This window comes from Choloepus didactylus (genome assembly GCF_015220235.1).
Source record: "Choloepus didactylus isolate mChoDid1 chromosome 23 unlocalized genomic scaffold, mChoDid1.pri SUPER_23_unloc7, whole genome shotgun sequence".
NCBI classification, from domain to species: Eukaryota; Metazoa; Chordata; class Mammalia; order Pilosa; family Megalonychidae; genus Choloepus; species Choloepus didactylus.
The window spans coordinates 1-20254 of record NW_023637601.1 but is presented as its reverse complement, the minus strand read 5'-3'; the positions used below and the strand labels follow the sequence as shown (position 1 = coordinate 20254).

General features: G+C 47.3%; 1 gene segment (V, D, J or C); it reads left to right on the top strand.

Moving 5' to 3' along the window:
• Positions 1 to 566: 566 nt before the first annotated feature.
• LOC119525104 lies at positions 567 to 12054 on the top strand. The segment is given in 4 exon segments: positions 567 to 944; positions 3800 to 3885; positions 10034 to 10092; positions 11635 to 12054. Coding segments are annotated over 3 exon segments (249 nt in total).
• The last annotated feature ends 8200 nt before the right edge of the window (positions 12055 to 20254 follow it).

Here is a 20254-nt window from a genome sequence, read left to right as displayed (position 1 = left end):
ACCAAATGCATGGTCCCTGCGGATTTAGCAGACTTTGTCCAGCTGGAGCATCACTGAAACTGGTGTTCTGGGTCACTTTCTGGCTTTTATCTAGTTTTTTTCACAGAGGTGTTTTTTTGCCCTGTCTCACCTAGCCTCCATCTTAGGTTCTCCTGACACCCATTTTTAATATGAACAAGTTATATTGGTCACTGCCTGGGCATCCCTGAAGATTGAGAAAGTGATTAAATGAGAGGAAGGGGTAGCAACAGACAAAGTAGGATGTAACAAAGTATTACAAATACCAAATCTGTATATAAATACATTTGTTAGATACTAAGGTATTAGAATAGCTAGAAGGAAATAATAGAAATGGTGGAAATGTAACCCATAATATTCTTTGAAATTTGCTCTATAGCTACTTATTAAATTGGATTTTGAAAGTGATCACCCTTCTGTATGTATTTCACAATAAGGAAATAACTGAAATTGTGGAACTGTAACCCATAACATTCTTGGAAATTTGCTCTGTAACTACTTGTTAAAATGTACTTTGAATGTTATCACTGTTCTGAACACATGTTAAATTTCACAATAAAGAATGTAGGAAAAAAGAAAGTACTTTGAAATTTTCTGCCTGGGAGATTTCCCTGTTCTCTATTTATTTATTCATTTATGTAGTTAATTTTATGCTCTTTAAAAAAACTGTCACTTTTAGTAATGGTTATATACCACAGAATTGCCTATCTTAATCATATTCAAGTGTAAAGTTCAGTGGTATTAACTATGTTTTCAATATTGTGCTACCATTGTTGATGTCCACGATGCCTACATTTTTTGACTCCTGAAATATGAAGCAATTATCCATTAGGCTATATCTTCTTCCTGTACTCTGTCTCCCCAGCCCCTGGTAACCTGTAAACCACCACTGGCCTTTGATGTTTCCTTCTTCTTTTTTCATATAAGTGAGTATGTACAATATTTGACTTTTATTGTTGTAACATTTATACAACACAAAATTTCCCATTTTAACTACTTTCTTGACACTGAATTTTACAGAGGTCATATTTTGTTTACCCTTATCACCAGTTGATGAATATTTTGGGTTGTTTACATCTTTTATCTTTTATGCCTAATGCTCCTATGAATATCCACATTTAAGGTTTAGTGTAGACTTATATTTTCTTTTTACTTGGGAAGATATCTAGCAGTGGGATTGCTGGATCACATCAGAACTCTATTTTTAACATTTTCAGGAACTGCCAAATAATTTTCCATAATGGCTGCACCTTTTTCCTTTCCCACTAGTAATGTAAGAGGTCTCCAATTTCTCCACATCCTCACACAACTTGTTATTGCCTGTCTTTTTGATTAAGTACATTCTAGTGTAGGTTAAGGGTTATCACACTGTGATTATGATTTGCATTTCCCTAATGACTAATGATGCTGAGCATCTTTTCATGTGCTACACTATTTTATTAACTCATGAATGTCCAGTGGTTTCAGGCATCCCCATAGATCCCTGGCTTTAGAAACTTTAGAGCAACCAATAGCTCAAATCATACCCTCAACCTGCTCACCTCTACATGGGCAGAAAATCCTTAACAGGCAACAGAATTCCACTGAGATACACTAGAATGGGCAGTAAGAGGCCAAGGCACCCATGCCAGGTTCATAAGACAGTGTCTGCTCAATTCTGCCTGTACCATGCTCATCCAGGGCACTCCCAGGGCTCTGGATCTGTTAAGATTCTGGAGCATGTCACTCATGTGATCACCATTTTAGACAGGAGCAGGCCCAGCTTGTGGCTTCTGGTGATTCAGCAGAGTCTCCTCCACTGGGAAAAAGGACTTGGATGGAGTATTGATTGTAGGTCCTTCTCCCCACTAATGCACATTTCCACTTTTATCAACCACATAACTATAAGCAAGATCATGTTGCATTGAATGGCTTAATGTTCAAAAAGACAATTATGATAATTTAATTTATTAACATAATGGATGTATTTTAATAAATAGCAGTCAGCACATTAGTAAACATTGCAAATTTTCAAATATCTATACAGAAAATGTTAAGTCCTGGAACAGCCTCAAATATTTTTCAAGCTAATATCATTAGGCATTGTGAATGATTTTAAAGCAAAAATAAACAAAAATTATTTAAGCAATGTCAGGTTGTTACAGAAACACAAAAGCAATTTGATAAACAGCCCAGAAACAAATCTGTCTATGCAATAGTGTTAGATGGATTAAACAAGCAATTTAAGATGCATTTTCTGACTTGATCCTCCACATAATTTGTTCTTGGAGCCCTCACAGCCTCCCGTATGTCTCAAGGACCCTCCCTCTCATTATCTCTCATGTTCAGCCTTGCCTCAAAAGTTTTGCACTTCCAGAAAGTCTACTCCCTCTTTCTCTCCCCAGGAGGTCTCCACACCCTCTCATTCCTTAAGGGGACAACAGAGGATGTCCCCTTGGAGAAACTTTCTCTAAATGTCCCAAAAATTGAGTTTCTTCAGGCCACATGCTTCTCCCTCAGCACTTTTCATTTTCTCTGTATTATTTATCTCTTGTTGGCTTTTCCCTCATAAGCCTATCATTAACATATAAACTAAGTCAATATTAGCAATACTGAGTCCAAGATCAATGCTTGGCACATTGATGCCCCATTCAATATGTGTGGAATTAAAGTGAAATGTTAAAATGGCTGAAAGTACAAGGACTGTGAAGACTGAAGTTTTCAATGTGACCAGTAGGGGGCACCATGGGGGCTGTGCTAGGGGCTCCCTGTAGAAGGTGGGTGAGTGTCCCACTGGCTTAAGTCTGGTTGGGCTTGAGCCCCTTGGTGGGAAATCAACAGCTGTGGACTCAGGAAGAGTTTCCTGCCTCTAGCCTTGTTGATATTCCCATCAGGGGCTCCTTTCATGCAGGCTCCCCCAAGGAGCAACCTTAGAGGATCCCAGCCCCTTAGATGCTCTGTCCACAGGCTCTGAGCTTCAGAAAGAGATTGGGTCACAAGAGGGAGGTAACATGTTTGCATGAGTGTCCCTCCTCCACGAGTCTACTATGGAGGTTTTCAAAAGGCCTGGGGCAGCCCAGCTCTAGACCTGGGCCCTCAGTGGCTGTGTCCACCATAGCCTGGACCCATCTCCTGCTCCTTCTCCTCTCTCACTGCACAGGTAGGGACAGGCCTCAGGGGCTGGCTAAGATCTCAGTGGCTTAACCTGGTCTCTTATCACTCATGAGTGTTTGCAGATTCCCTCTCCCAGCCTGTGCTGACTCAGCCACCCTCCCTCTCTGCATCCCTGGAAGCATCTGTGACACTCACCTGCACTCTGAGCAGTGGCTTCAATGTAGGTGGCTTCACAATACACTGGTTACAGCAGAAATCATAGAGCACTCCCTGGTACCTCCTGAGATACAGTCAGACTCAGACAAGCACCAGTGTTCTGGTGTCCCCAACCAATTCTCTGGATCCAAAGATGTCTTGGCCAATGTGGGTGTTCTGCACATCTTGGAGCTCCATTCTGAGGATGAGGCTGACTACTGTAATATATGATGTGGGTGCACTGAGGCTTACATGGTGAACTAAAACCATAGGGAAGTGGGACAGAAACCACCCCTCTGCTCTCACTGCCTCGTGCACTCAATGCTGGAAGTGACTGACCAAGTCTAGCTCAGTTCCTGACATCTTTGGTCACCTTTACAGCAGTCACCTCTTTCCTCAGACCAATTTGTCTGAAAATGTCATATCACTCTTTCAAATTCAAATTTTAGATTGATCCATTGCTAATATATTCTCACCCTATTTAACTTTTCAGAGGAATAAATTCCTTGCTCAGAGCTAAGAATTTCTCCAAGGAGAAGGTGGAGGAATCTGAAGGATGTAGCTCCCAGCCATGCCCAGGTCAGTGTCTGGGAGTGACTCATAAGTAGCCTCATAATCTACAAGTGTCTGGTCAATTCTGCCAGTGCCAGGCTCACCCAGGTTTCTACAGGGCTCACCCTGGGATGCAGGTCAGTGAAAGGTGAGAATCAGGTCTCTTCTGACCAAGTCACTCAGCTACTACTAGACACATACCCCAGGCTCACCTTGTGGCTTCTGGTGTCTCAGCAGTGGCCCCTCCACTGGGAACAAGGACTTGATTGCAACCTCTTCTCCCTGCAAGCACAAAACATACAGAATTGAGGCAGGGAGCCACCTTACAAAAATGCATCTGGATGTTCTAAAGGGGATAAATAAGACCAGGTTGATGGGTATGGTGACTTAATATGGAAAAAAATGAAAATTATGCTAGCTAATTTAATTTAGTAATATAATTAATATATTTTTAAAAATACAAGTCTGCACATGATGAAACTTTCCAAATTTTCAAATAGCAATATGGAAATTGTGAAGTCCAACATTTTGAAAATTAATGGAAAACAATAGGACATAAACCACTGGATTTTGATATATATATTTTAAAGCAAAATTAAAGTGTTAGGCTGTTGCAGAAGCATAAATTTAAGAGTGCAGAAGTAGACCTATCCATGCAATAGTTTCAGTATGGATTGTTCAAATTAAATCCACTTCTTCCTCTTGATTCTGCCTCCTACTTTCTTTGTGGAGCTCTCCCAGCCTCCAAGTCATCTCCAGTTCTCTCACTCCCTCCATGGTCTCTCAAATGCAACATCACCTCAAAGGTTTTTCTGTGTTTGGAACTTGCCTTGACCTTTCAGAAATTTGATACTTCTAAAATCTTTTCTCTTCCAGAATGGCCACTCCCTCCTTCTTTCCTCTGGAAAACTACACACCCACCCATCCATCCAGGGAACAATTGAAGGATGTCCCCTCTGAGAAACCTTTTCTACATGCCCAAAATATTGGGAGTTTCTTCAGACAACACTCTTCTTTCCCAGCACTTTCCATGTTAACTGCATTATTTCTGCTTTGCTTTTCTCATACACTGGTGATAAAGACAGAATGTAGATTAAAATTAGCAATATTGGGTCTGAGCCCAAGGCCTGCAGCATCACAGCTCTAGAACTGAGGCCTCAGGGGCTGTGACAGCCATGTCCTGGGCTACCCTCCTCTTTGTGTCCTCTCCCGCTGAACAGGTAGGGACAGGCCACAGGGGCTGGCTCAGATCTCAGGAGCTTTATCCTGGTCTCTGTCCATCACTCATAAGTGTTTGCCTTCATATTCCCTCTCCCAGCCTGTGCTGACTCAGCCTCCCTCCCTCTCTGCATCCCTGGGAGCTCCCACCAGACTCACCTGCACTCTGAGAAGTGGCATTACCAGTGTTGCAGGGAAAAGCCTATACTGGTATCACCAGAAGCCAGGGAGCTCTCCTGGTTTCTCCTGTTCTTTTACTCACACTCAAACAAGCAGTTGGGATCTGGGGTTTCTAGTCACTTCTCTGGATCAAAAGAGGCTTCAACAAATACAGCACATTTGCTCCTCTCTGGGCTCCAGCCTGAGGATGAGGCTGATGATCACTGCCAGATATGGGAGGACAGCTCCAGAGCTCACACAGGGCCCAGGACCAGGGGAAGTGAGACACAAACCCCCTCTGATCCCTGAGTGAGCCTCCTCTCTTTGTGACCTGAAAAAATAAGATACAATGAAAGAAAAAAGGGCTTTGAAGTCACTGCTGAGACATCTTCTGAAAATATGTATAGTAGAAATAGTTCAATTCTTTGAACCAGGAGACTTGGAAGGGAAAAAAAGGACCCACTTTTACTCTTTTGGGGAGAGTTGCAATATTCATCCTCCTTAAACAGCCTGGGACTGGTGAGTTATGGCAGCTGAGAGGGGAGCTCTCTTGTCATTACTTGTGATCCAATCACTTTTTCTGGAACAGCCATCCCTCCATCTGGAATCTGGAGCTCCCACATTCCCACTACAACCTGATGAGCTGCAGGCCTGGGAGAGTTGATCAGAGTAAGCAGGAACCCCCCAAAGGGGATGGTTAAGGCATGTAGGAGACTCCAGCTAGTCCTGGAGTCTCAAGGACATCATGGGACACTGCCAAATCCTGAGACATCTCTATTGTCAGGGAAACTGCTCAGGGCTCCAGGGGAGCTGAGCAAACCTTGTGGAGACTGAGCTGGGGTGAACCCTCTCCCAACTTGCAGAACCCCAGGGCCCCAGAGGCCAGGCTTCCTGTCCCATTGGGGCCTGGGTCAGCACATCTCCTCCTCTTCTTTCTCCTGTTGACCTGGGAGGACCCAGGGCTAGAAGGGTCCAAGGACAGACAAGGGGAAGGCCTTAATTAAATGCAGCATCTCTTCCCTATGACTGATTTGGAAGGTGAAAAGAGACTGAGGAGAGCTTAGTCTCCTTCAGAGCTCCAGGAGCCAGAGTCTGAGCCTCTCCATGGCCTGACCCCTCTCCTCCTCCCCCTCTCTGTGACTCTCCAGAGAGGGGAGGGCAACCTCATCTGGGGGGTGATGGGTGGGAGATCCACACACATCTGCACCCCACACCCCCATCTGTTTAGCACTCAGTGTCCTCTCTGCACCCTTCCAGTATCTGTGGACCAGGTCTGTGACCCAGGTGTTGCTGGTTTATCTGCCCTCTGCCTTGAGGGACCTGAGACAGATGCCACAGTCACCTGCTCTGGAAAGAGCAAAAATATCTGCACTGAAGGCACCTCTTGTCTACAGCAGGACCAGGGCTGTGTCCCCAAAAACCAACTCACAGTAACACCAACTGACACCGGGGCTCCCAGATGTATCTTCTGGCTCTGGGTCAAGCAACTCATCTTCTCTGGACCTCTCTGGGCTCTAGCATGAGGGCAGGGCTGGCTGTCACTGCCCAGAGTGGAGCAGCAGCCTCAGGGCTCCACAGGACTCTAGGCCCTCAGGGGCAAGGGACACAATGAGCAGCTCCCCCAGCCTCCCCAGGTGCAGGGAACTCAGGGTGCACCTTTGAACTGGATTCATGAGTGAAGTGCTGGGTACTACATGAAAACAGAGTGTACTATTCAGGCCTATTACATATAACAGTATGAGTTAAAATGCCTGGACCTGCAGGGTTAACAAATGCCCCTAGGTAACATCCTTCTGAATGTATCTGAGGCTACATAGAGATTTGCACAACCACGTGTTTATAGTGAGGCTGGGAATGGTTCGTGTCCACTCCCCTTTCCAAAATAATTGATGAAAAATAGAAGGTTTAATTAAGGGAGTATTCATGTTCCAGATTTTTCATTATTAACCCAATTGGAGGAGCTGGATTCACATGTTCAGATGGCACAGCTCTCTGACCACAAGTGACCATTCACTGTGTCACCAGCCACCCACCCACATCTTTTTCTTGACTTGGCACATGCCCTGACCTCTGACCAGAAAGCCCTTTCCCTCTCTCTGCCACAGAGATCACCTGACTCCTCCTGCAGATCCAAACTTATCCATCACACTTGTGTTCAGCCTTCTTTACCCCAATACCCCGGTAACCCCCCCCCATAGGTACACAGAAATTTCTCTGGGTGTATGTTCCTATGGCTCCCTTTAGTTGACCTTTCATTCACCATGTTCAGTGTCGGGCAAAATCTGACAAAGTTGGAGCTGCAGGGATATAGTTGACAGAGATTGACATTTTTGTATTAATGATAGCCAGTGTAACAATAATTTTCAAACAGCATAAACACTGTTCCAACACAGGGCATATGGATGCAACTTCTTCCTCTACAGTCTTGAGGAGTGACATCATAAAATACCTAGGTAATAGGATGGAACCTCTGTCCCTGGGTTTATTGGCATCCAAGAAGCTAGAGGAAGTTTGTCTTGTGGCCAGCAGAGATCATTGTGTGAGACTTCTGAGTGTGCTGGGCTGGATGGCTGTTCAACCACGCAGTTGGCTCCAGGGGAGTTGGGCAAATGGTGTCCTCCCTGATGTGGGACTTTCCTGCACTTGTGATGCTCCCTGTGATCCCATCTGAATTAGTTCAACTTCTCCTTTTCCTCTGTGGAGGAAAGCAAGTGTTGGTGGCCAGCAAGGAGCCCTTAGGTGTATGCATAGAGTAAGTCTGCTCCCATGAAAGTCTGGCCAGGGGGTAAGACTCAGCTTGGGAACAGAGGCCACACAGTGGAACCTCAGAAGAATGCATTCTGAGGCCCCTTCACTGGGCTCCCTAAGTTCTATGACAGAGTTTGTGGAGAGGGATCCTTGGGTCACACAGAACCTGCCTTTCTCCTCTTGTCCTCAGAGGACCAGGATCCTCTCTGGACTTGGCTGAGCTTCCTGATCACAGGCCCAGATGCTTTCCTGGAAACTGCTTCCTCCTGGGGCTACCCCAAGGCTCTGTCAGTCTCTTCTTACCACAAGACCCTCAGATCAAGGAAAACAATGACAGATAGGAGGTGCTGCCCATTTTACAGAGCTTCCCACCTTTGGGGAGGCCAGTAGTGAGGGAATAAAAGCAGCCCAGGCCCGCTGGGGTCTGCAGGTTCTGTGTCCACCATGGCCTGGACTCCTCTCCTTATGCTCCTCTTTCACTGCACAGGTATCATAAGGCCAAACACACCCAGGAAAGGCCCCCAGCCCACAGCAGCAACTCACATTCAGACCTACAGCACCTTCAACTTCATCCCTGCCCCTACACCCATGCAGGTCTGTGTCCGCAGGTTCCCTCTCCCAGCCTGTGCTGACCCAGACACCTTCCCTCTTTGCATCTCTGTGGTCCTCTCTGAGACTCAGCTGAGCAGTGAAATCATAGTTGGTGGATACATGATATTCTGGCCCCAGCAGAAGCCAGGGAGCCATCCTGACATTCTAGTCAGCCTTAGACTAACACCAGGGCTCCAGGGTCCCCAGCAACTTCTCTGGATTCAAAGATGCATCAGCCAAGCAGGCCTGTTGCTCATCTCTGTGATCAGCCTGAGGATGAGGCTGACTATTAATGTGTGATCTGGCCAAGCTGTGCTGCTCACAGTGACACAGGCAGGTGAGAAAAGGAACAGAAACCCTTGGCACCATGGAAGATGGCCTATAGCTCTTGTATTGTTGATGTTAAACATTTGCTTTTATTATTATTAAAAAATTTCACCATATAGATATTATCCACAAGACTGCCATTAAATAAATATAAAGACTTAAGAAATAGTCCTTGAACCAATACAATTGCAGGATATTGAGAATCTGAGAGGAATTTGCTGCTAGTCTCCATGTGGCCCTCAGGTTCTGTGGAATCCAGACAGCCCACCTGTGAGGACACTTCATGTCCAAACAATGAGATGGAGCCACATTCCTGGCTCAGAGATGCTAAGGCAGCCCCCAGAGATGACACCCTGCCATCCCCATCTCTCCACAGGAGGGACCCCAGCAGCAGGCCCTGGCCTGGGCCATGGAATTCTAGGAAATGTAAAACTAAGAATTAAAATTCAGTTGCAATGATGGGATTGGGAGGCAAACATAAAAAACTGCACCTGTGCGGACTGGAAATAATGGATTTTGTCATCCACTAGCTGAGAGGATCTCCTCAGTCTACAGTCCAGGGACAGTAATGAGGTTACACTTCAATTCTGAGATGAAGGTTTTACCAACTGGTAAAGCTTATAGTATACAAAATTTACACATCTTTAAATTCCAAATTACACAGTGCCTCCCTTTATCAAACTTGAGGAAGTATGTTATTTGCTGCAACTTAAGATGAAAATATATCACCAAAAGGAGAATTCTACTTCCCTTTACTAAAAGTAACAATATCTGCCCAAATCCATAGATGATGAGGCTCCTGCCCTCAGGGTGGTGAACAGGGCCTGCCCCTGCCCATCTTTCCAGCTCCAGGTGCCACCCTCCACACCCCTCCCCTCCCACCCACTCCTCCAGTCTTCCCCAAGCAGTCTGCATTTTCTATCTACCCCTCTGAGAGCATCACACACTGCCCCCAGCTCTAGGTCTGCATGTCTCTTTTCCCCTGGGAGTTCTCCTGACCCTCTACAAGGCTGAGAGTCACTTTCTCCTTCTAGGCTGCCCCCACAGAAAATATTTCCAGGACCACATTTTTCTTTTAAACTATTGTCCCCTCTCATGTGAACATTTGTTTCATGTCTGATCCCTCTTCCAGGACAGGAGCAAGCCCTCACACTCAAAATGAGCATCGGGTGCCACTTGGAGTAAAACCAGGTAATATTGGTGACTGTGTGTCTTGGTACTAAGAATGGATAAAACCCTGACATTTTGGTCTCTGTGGCCCATGCAAATGAACATTTTCCCTAAACACCATAAAGAGAGAGGCCCAGAGGTCAGAGCATGTCCTAGAATATCTATGGAAAGGCCCCTATGAGGCTGGGCCTGTGACACCATTTGGAGAATTCAAGTCAGAGAGGATGTTGGGTGTGGTGAGGCCTGATGACGTCTGCCTTCACCTGCCCAGGAATCAAATATCTCCACAAAAACAGTGTGACATTAAAAGATATACTTAGATTACTATTAAACATAAAAAAACAAAAATACTAGACAGAAAAATGTCTGTTTACAATAAGAAAATATCATGGGGCACCTAGGAGAAAAACCTGATCTGAAAGGTACAATATAAATATGCACAAAATACAACTTCCACTTAGGGGGTTAAAAGCTGATTCATAAACTAGAGAACACTGTTACACATTTGCTGGTAAACGTTATGTCTAGGAGAGCTGTCAGTTTCTCCCAAATCACTAAAGTGAATTAAAATTCTCTCAGATTCTAAAAGCTTTGCCTATCTTTTTGAAAATTTGTTGTCATCTTTTCAACAAGCCTCTGAGCAAATTTTCCTTCTTGGAAAATACCCCATCCATGCCAAATCCCTTAACAGACCCCCACAGCCTTCAAACCGGCCCAGTGGCCCCTTGTCTGATACCTGACCTGATGGAAAATGTCCATTAGCTTTTTCCAGAATCTTCTCTCCTGGTCGTAATCTCTTAGGATGTAGTTTGTGCACTTGCTTGCAAATCCTCCAGCCTTTTGTGGAGTGAGAAGCTGTTTAGTAATCAAGTGTGATGTGTCAGAACCACAAAAGGTAGGAGTCAGGCTATTGATGTTCAGACATAGACAGTGACCTGAGTGAGAAATAAGCCCAGTTCCCAGGCCTTATAGCAATAGTAATGTCCTGCCCTCTGACCAGGAGAGGGTGCTGTGGGACTGCTCTGGGGATCCTACACTGGGACTCAGGAAGGACCATTCACACAAAGTGGTCCCAGCCTGGGGGACTGGGCCCTGTGCTCACTGATGGGGACTCAGCAGCTGCATCCTCTCTACTTGGCCAAGTCCTCTGTGCAAGGGCATTTGTGTCATCTCAGCAGCTGCTTCAACCCAGGACTCCCCCAAGGGGCAAACCCAACCTTCATCCTCCTCAGTCTACAGTGTGAGCTGAGCTCCACATCAGGGCTCAGGGAGGGGCTGGGCAGGCAGTGGGTGGAAGCAAATTTACATGAACAGCCCCTCCCCTGGCAGAAGGTAGGGGAGAAAAGGAGGCTGGGGCAGCCCAGTTCCACTTTAGGCCACACAGGGCTGTGTCCACCATGGCCTGGACCCCTCTCCTCCTTGTGCTCCTCTCCCACTGCACAGGTAGTGACAGGCTGCTGACACCCAGGGAAGCCCCCAGCCTTTGTCAGCCCCTCTCATTCAGACCTGTAGGAGCTACACCCTGGTCCACACCTGGTCACTCATGAGTGTCTGTGTTTGCAGGTTCCCTCTCCCAGCCTGTGCTGATCCAGCCACCCTCCCTCTCTGCATCTTTGGGAACAATGTCCAGACTCACCTGCACCCTGAGCAGTGGTGTAAGTGTTGGTGGATACAGGATATACTGGTACCAGCAGAAGCCAGGGAGTGTTCCCAGGTTCTTCCTGTACCAATACTCAGACTCATAAGCAACTGGGACCTGGGGTCCCCAGTCAAGTTTCTGGATCCAAAGACACCTCAAGCAAAGCAGCATATTTGCAAATCTCAGGGTTGAAGCCTGAGGATGAGGCTGACTATGACTGTGTGACTGGGCACAGCAGTGCTGCTCACAGTGACATAGGCAGATGGGGATGTGGGAAAAAACCTGGCCTTCTTGAGGTCTTTGACAATGACTCTATTCTCTTATTAAATTAACTGTCATATGCACTGATGTACCTGGATGTGGCTTCTGGCTCACAATGGCTTACCCCATTTTCACATTCCATCTTTCTGACTTATCAGGAAAACCATAAAGAGAGCACAAATAGCAAACAAACAGAAAAAAAAATAATAGCTCTTATGAGAACAACAAATTCTACTCCTGGAAGCCCATATGGGGTAAAATCAGAGCTTGTGTAGTTGCATTTTTCCTCTTGAAAGAAAGCACCTCTGCCTTTGGTAGGATTCTCCTGGGGCCAGAGGCCCAGGGCTGCTCCAGTAGATGGACAGTCCCAACAACATGGACACTGCACCTTGAGGTCAGAGCACAGACAGCCCCTTCCCTCCCGTCACCTGTGCTCAGGGCTGGCTGAGGGCCCTGTCCCAGGACAAGGCAGGCAGGTGTGAAGAGCTGCCTGAGGAGGCGGGTCACTAGGGCATTCTAGACACTGTGTTGACTGGCACCTACCTTTTTGGTTGTGATATCAGGGAGAGGGGGTCAGACATGTGAGAATTAGGGCCCTGAGGCCAGCCAAGGGAAGGGATGGCCCACATTGCTGGGGAAACCCTGACTCTGCCCCAGGGAAGGAGGGGTGTTCCAGTTTGCTAATGCTGCTGTTATGCAAAATACCAGAAATGGATTGGCTTTTATAAAGGAGATTTATTCAGTTACAAATTTAAGGTTCTAAGGCTATAAATGTGTCAAAAATAAGGCATCAACAAGAGGATACCTTCACTGAAGTATGGCCGATGGTGTCTGGGACACCTCTCTCAGCCTGGAAGGCATGAGGTTGGCATCAGCTCTTCCTTTGTTCCTGGGTTGCATTTCAAAATGGTGTTCTCCAAAATGTCCCTGGGTCTCTCTTAATTTCTCTGGGGCAAACTCTGGACTTCATCTCTTAGCTTAGCATCTCCAAATGTTCTTCAGTTTGCATCTCCAAGCATTTCTCAGCATCTCTGCTGGCTTCCAAGAGTCTAACATCTGTGTGTCCTGGTTTAGCATAGCCTGGGGTGCTTTCACCTCTCTGCTCCCTGTGTGAGCTCCCTTCTAAGGACTCCAGTAAACTAACCAAGACCCACCCTGAATGGGTCAGACCACACCTCCATGGAAAGAATCTAACCAAAAGTATCACCCACAGTTGGGTGAGTCACACCTTCATGGAAACACTCAATCAAAAGGTACCACCCTAATCACAAGACTAATAAATCTGCCCCCATAAGATTGCATCAAAGAACATCACTTTTTGAGGGACATAATATATCCAAACTGGCTCAAGGGGGAAGTTGGTCTTCCTGATGTGAATTTCTTAGAGCTGATGCCTCTCATGACCCCTGGGAACCCCTGTGGGTCATTTATGCTGATCACACAGGGCAAAATGTGTGTCCTCCTTTCCTTCCACATCCCATTGTAGGGTGTGGATCACCAGGGAGCAGGCATTCTATATGTTTCATGAAGTAACTCCACCCCAGGGAGTGCATGAGAAGGCCCAGACCCGTGGTCAGCATCTCCTGTATGGAGAGCTGCAGTAACATTATGGGTTACCATAGTGATTTGTACACAGGGTTCCCAGTCAAAACCCCTACATTTGAGACTTCCTTAAGGAGTTTCAGCCATCCTTCCTGAAACCAGACTCCTTTGGTCAAGGAGTCTTGACCACCCCTGGGCCATCTGAGACAAGGCTGGCTATTGCTATGGGACAGCTGAATACAGCCTCCAGGCCATCAAGATCTCCCATCTATGGGAAGATTAGCATCTGCCCTCCACACCCCTGTCTGACCCATCACTCCCCCATCGTATCTGGCTGGGACCAACACCAGCTCAGGTTTTGTCTTCTACTGTCTCTTGTGCTACTAAACCTAGGAGGCCTTATGCTCTAAACTTGGTCTATTATTACAGGGTCAATGAAAATAACCCCTTTCTTCCTGCTTTCCCAATGAACACAGAATCCTTGTGAGTCCAAAAGCAAAAATATCCCTGCACTTGCTGGGTGGGGATGATAAGAAGGGCAGAAGTCAAGCATGTGTGTCACAGGAGACCCAGGTTTCCTGCTGCCTGAAACCCAAACTGTCCCTTGCTCCTGGCCAAGCCTCTGCTGACCATTCTCTGAGCCCTGAAACCCTAGCAAAGCCTGTCTTCCCTCTTTCTCCCCAGGTTCTGGCCTCAGGAGCTCCTGAGTTCCCAGAGACAGTACAACCTCCCCAATAAGGAGATGACACTCGTACCCACCCCTGCTCACTCTTCCTGTGTAATCCCACACTACCTCACTCTCTTCCCTCTCTAGAGCCTTGATTGGGACAATAGTGGATGCATCTCAGTTCTGTGGTACACAGAGCTCCTAATCACAACATCTACTGTCACAGAGAAACTGAGCATCTCAGAAATTTCCAGAAAGTCCTGGTTTGCTTCATTGTCAATCCAGAGAACATTTCCCAGATAAACATTATCAGGTCCCAATATCAGCAGGATAACAGGCCATGGGGATACCTTCTTGCAAGATTGGAGGAAGATCATTCCTAAAGGAGAAATTTCCTTAAGAATAAAGGTCTTTTTATCAAGGCATAGAATATGTTCTAGTTTGCTAAGTCTGCCAGAATATGAAACACCAGAAATGGACTGGCTTTTATACAGTTGGATTATTTGGTTACATGGTTACAGTCTTAAGGACATAAGTGTCCAAGGTAACACATCCACAATCAGGAACCTTCCCTGGAGGATGGCCAATGGTGTCTGGAAAACCTCTGTTAGCTGGGAAGACACATGGCTGACATCTGCTCCATGTTCTGATTTCAAAATGGCTTTCTCCCAGAACATTCCTCTCTAGGCTGCTGTTCCTCAAAAATGTAACTCTCAGTTGCTCTTGGGAGTGTTTGTCCTCTCTTGGCTTCTCCAGAGCAAGAGTCTGCTTTCAACAGCCATCTTCAAACTCTCATCTGCAGCTACTCTCTCAGCTTCTGTGCATTCCTGAAAATGTCCCTCTTGGCTGTTGCAAGCTCACTCCCTGTGTCTGAGCTTATTAGTGCTCTAGTAAACTAATGAAGGCCCATGCTGAATGGGTGGGGCCACACCTCCATGGAAACTATCCAATCAGAGTCATCACCCACAGTTGGGTGGGGTGCATCTCCATGGAAACACTCAAAGAATTACAATCTAATCAACAATGATACCTCTGCCCACACAAGATTACATCAAAGATAATGATATTTTGGGGGACATAATGTATTCAAACCAGCACAGCAGGTATGTGACATAATGTGGGTCCAGGACTTCTCAGATATAACCTACCATCTTAACCACCAATTCATTGCAGGGTATGATTGTGCATCTACTATTTTATTTCTATCCACCCAGAGCCAGAGACCAAGAGTCTTTGGAAGGCTGAGTCCAGGGGTCCTGCAAAGGAGAGGGCAGCCAGGGGGATAGGAATGGATCTCCCAAGTTAGGACCTGGCCATATGGGGAAGACTCTGGTCTGTTATGGAGGAGAAGGAAGAAATGGGCAGGCTGTGGGGCACTGGCAGGGAGGACTGAGCTCTGTCCAGGCACTGGGTCCTGCCTCCCAGTGACACCTACTTCAACAATGGTGAGGTCCTAGGACTGTCCTTTAATCTGCATGGTAAGCTGGCACAGGGGTCCTGGTGGGGGAAGCTGGGTGGGACAGGAAATTGAGGTGCATTGTGACATGGTCATGTCCAGCTTGATCCTCTGGGCAAGGAGGAAAGTGAAGAGTGGAGAAGATGGAACATGTGTGCGCCCAGGCCTCAGGCAGCAGAGGGCATTGTGGCCTTCACTGAGGGTCTGTGCTGCTGGCTAAGCTGAGAACCCCCCACCTGCCCTGGCCTGGCACCCTCTGCCCTGTGCTCACTGGGCTCAGCAGCTGTGTCCTCACAGGCCCCGGGGACACACAGGCCAGGACCCCTGACCCAGCTCCACATGCTCCAGGATAAGTTTTCCAGGAGGCCTCAGGTTCAGGGACCAGAGTTGGGCCTGGAAACCCAAGGGAGGAGTCTGTGTAGCATGAGGGACCCTCCCTCATCTGAGGCTGTTGGAGGAGTAAGAGGGACTTGGGGATCCCTAGCCCAGTTGAGGAACCTTAGGATGGAGGGGTCTCCACCACAGCCTGGGCTCCTCTCCTCACCCTTCCCACTCTCATGTGCATGTGTGTGGAGGACAGGGGTCAGGGATGGAGGTGGCAGGTCTGAGGATCCAACAGGTATCCCTGTCCACTGTCCCCACCTCACTCACCACTGTCCTCTCTGCTGACACTCAGTGTCCCGGACTCAGTCTGTGCTGACTCAGTGTCTCTAGCATTCAGTCTGTGAGATAGATGGTCACCATCTCCTGCTGTGGAAGCAGCAGTGGCATTGGGGGAAGGACTCTGAAATCCTCATCTTGGGGAGCAGTGGATGGCCCTCTGGGGCCCTGAATGAATTCTCAGGCTCTGGGTCAGGGAACACAGCCTCGTTGTACATCTCTGGGCTCCAGCCAGAGGATGAAGCCAGTTATCACTGCTCAGCATGGGATGGCAGCATGGGGTCATCTAGGCTGTGGGGACATGAGACACAAACAGGCTGGGGACTCCAAAATGGGGCCCACTGTACAGCTCCCAGAACTCAGCCAGGCCTGTGACTCTCCTTGATGGTTTTGATTTTGGCCAAAAATCAGGGTCTCAGTCTCACACCAGGTACCGTGTTCCAAATATTGTAGAAATGTCTTCTGAAATTCTGTTCCAAATTCAATCCTGGGTGGGAAACATTATTTGATTGTCTCAGATTGAGCAGAAATTCTTTGCTGTAGAGGGACAGACCACCAGGGGACAGAGTCCATGAAAGGGGTCAGGATAGACAGAGGGACTCAGAGGCCAGCTGGATCTGCCTCAGGGGTGAAGATGGAGGGAGAGGTGTGCCTGTCCACACTATTATCTGAACACCTACTATGTGTAGATCATCTCCAGGGTCAGCACAGAGTGTGGACAAGGCAGGGGGGGTCCCAGGCTCAGTGAGGTGAAAATGACATGGGGAAGAGAGGATGGAAAGGAAAAGTAGCAATGAGAATAAGATGTGTTATGGTGGAGTGAGGAGAGGAGAGCAGGGAAGGTGGGTATAAGAGCCCTTGGAGGGTCTGAGAAGGAGCCTGAGAATTGGTTCAGCGTCCCAGAGGGCCAACCACTGCTCCCCAAGATGAGGATTTCAGGGTCCTGCCCCCAATGCCACTGCTGCTTCCACAGCAGGAGATGGTGACCATCTATCCCACAGACTGGATGCTAGAGACACTGAGTCAGCACAGACTGAGCCCAGGACACTGAGTGTCAGCAGAGAGGACAGTGGGAGAGTGAGGTGGGGACAGTGGACAGGGATGCATGTGGGGTCATGCAATAAATTCAAATTTATTGAAAAAAGTCCAGCTGCTCCATAGAATCCAAGCCAGTTGTAGGTGTTGCTAAAAGAAAGTGAGTTCTTCAGAAAGAATATATTTTCATGCATTTATAAAAACACAAAGAAAATCAAGCTTAAATTGTTCAGACATAACCATAATATTAAATAAGTGGACATGAGATTTGAGCACATGGAGATTATCTTCATGCTCTGTGTTAATTGATGTTACTTGGATGGGGTCACTTGAAAAAACATTAAAGGAATTGAAGGCATCTCTGGGAACACAGGCCATGGGGCACCTACTAATCCATAGCATGAAGGAGTCTATTAATTTTGGCCCACATCTAGTAAGATGTTAACATTGTTTCATATCATAAAATAAAATGTAAATCAAAGAGTGAGCTGCTTGCTGATTTGTGGACTCTCCCCAACAGTCAGCCAGCTTGTATCCTGTGGCTCCGTCCTCACCCTGTCTTCCCTGGACAGCACCCTCACCTCAGCATCAGAGGGGCCACCAGCCCAGTGAGGGTGCAGGTCTGGGGTCCTCAGTGGCTCAGAGGGTCCTTGGCCTGGTGGTGCCAGGAGCAGCGTGGCCAGCAGGGGGCGCTGTGGGGCTGTCCTCAGGGTGAGGGTGCTGGGCCCTCCCAGCTGGGAAACCTCAGTGGGTTGGAGGGGAGGGAAAATGGTGAGGTCACTGAGCTGTGACCAGATTGCAGCTGTCGAGGTCCCTCAGGACCCTCGGTCCTCACCCCAAGGACCCCAGTCAGATGACATTCTCTGTTTCTCTTCTACCTCCAGCCACAGAGACATTTGCCCAAGCCCTGGGGCACTGGGGGTGTCAGGAAGCAGGGACTTATTTGAATGTAGGAATCCTCCCTCTCAGGGCCTTCGGAGAGAATAAAGGAGACTTAGGGGAGCCCAGGGTTCATGCTGGAGTCTCGGGAGGCAGAGCTTTGCTGTCTTTCATGTGGGGTATCATCATCCATCCAAATTCCCAACCAGATATTCCATCCTCATATTAGATGCTTCCTTTTTCCTGACTCTCAAAAGTCACAGTCTCCAAGGCTTCCCAACCACACCTCTACATTGGATCTGCAATTCCCCTTCATCCTTCCTTTTCCAATATCACTTATCTAGGGAAGGTCATTGTCACCCTTCCTGTGAATCACTCCTCTGCCTCCTAACTGGTCTCCTTTTCCCTGTTCTCACCACAGTTTACCCTTCACTTCTTCCTGCATCTGCTGCTAGAGAGTCTCTCTAAAGGCCAATTGGCAAAGTCACTGCCCAGGTGAGCTCTTGCACCATGACCCCTAAGACCCCTTTCCTCTTCCTCCTCATCATAACTCTCTGTCCCAGTGAGGGCTGATATCATTGGTGTGGGAGATGCCATGTGGCCTCCCTCAGTCACATCAGACACACTCCTGTCCTCCCTCAGCTCACTGCCTCTCTGTCTCTCCCTGAACCAGTGTGTGTGGCCCAGGCAAGGCTGACTCAGCTGCCCTCAGAGTCTCAGGACCCAGGACACACAGCCATGGTCACTCACACTGGAAACAGCAACAATGTCAGCAACCAGGGAGCAGCATGGCTGCAGCAGTGCTTAGGCCAGGTTCCCAGACTCCTGACCCACAGGAATAACCACTGAGCCTCAGGGATCTCAGAGGGACTCTCAGGCTCCAGAGCAGGCAACATGGCCTCCCTGAGCATCTCTGGGCTCCAGCCTGGGGATGAGGCTGATGATTCCTGCTCAGTGTGGACAGCAGCCTGAGGCCTTGCCCTGGGTTCCAGGCTCATGGGAAGGGAGACAGAACCTTAAGATCTTCCTCCTGCCTCTTCACTAACCACAGCCTTGAGGACAATGGACCTGTGAGAAGAGTTGGCTCAGTCCCCACTGGACAGTTTTGGGAATTACAAAGAACCATGAAATGAAGTGTGTCTCTCAAGTTGGGACTACTAACAAAACTCAAATAAATCCACTTAGAATGATTTAGAATGAACCATTCAATAAATATTTATGTACAATCCAATACTAAATGTATTAAGTTCTCTTTGACAATGTTATTACAAATAAACATTTATAAAGAGAAGAGAGGTCAGAAGTATTTAATTTGTGACATTTTCATAAAGGAAATGGTAAAAATAAATGTGATGCCAGGAATAGCTGAGGGACTATTCATTCACCCAACTTACCCCCAACAATTTAATTCCATGTCATCGTATAGGTTCTAGATCTCTGGCTTATGTGCTATCACGGTGTTGATGGACAATGTTCTGGGTTCAACAACAATGGACAGTAAAGCCCAGTAAGACTTTTTAATACTTACTTCTTCATGCTTCAGGACATCCCTCTCCTCAGTCATTCCTCTAGTTCCCGCCTCCCCTTTATCCTACCAGCCCCTTGGCAGAGCTTTGAGAGGAGAATTCAAGTGTGCAAAGGTGGTGCAGACTGAAAAACTCCCCGTGAGACTTTGTACTGGGGACTGATTTGGGCCACAGAAGCGTGACCAGAAGGGGAGACTCTACTGCGATGAATCCTGTAGAATTAATGGAAATGGACCAGACTGATGTCATAAAGGGAAGAAGGCTCCAGGCTTTGACAAAATCATGTTCCAAAAAACAGAAGAAAAGAAACTTTGCTTGTCCAGACAAAGAATTGGCAGAACTGGCATTGGACTGAACAGGGTCAGGAGAAGCAACTCTGGATGACTCTGGAGGAGTTGAAGGACGGGCTTGGCCAGATCACTGAGAAAACCAACTCTTGAGAAGTGTGAGCTTGACTCTAAAGGCCGCTTGGAGTCAAAGAAACATCCTCACCTGGGCAGTGACTTTGCCAATTGGCT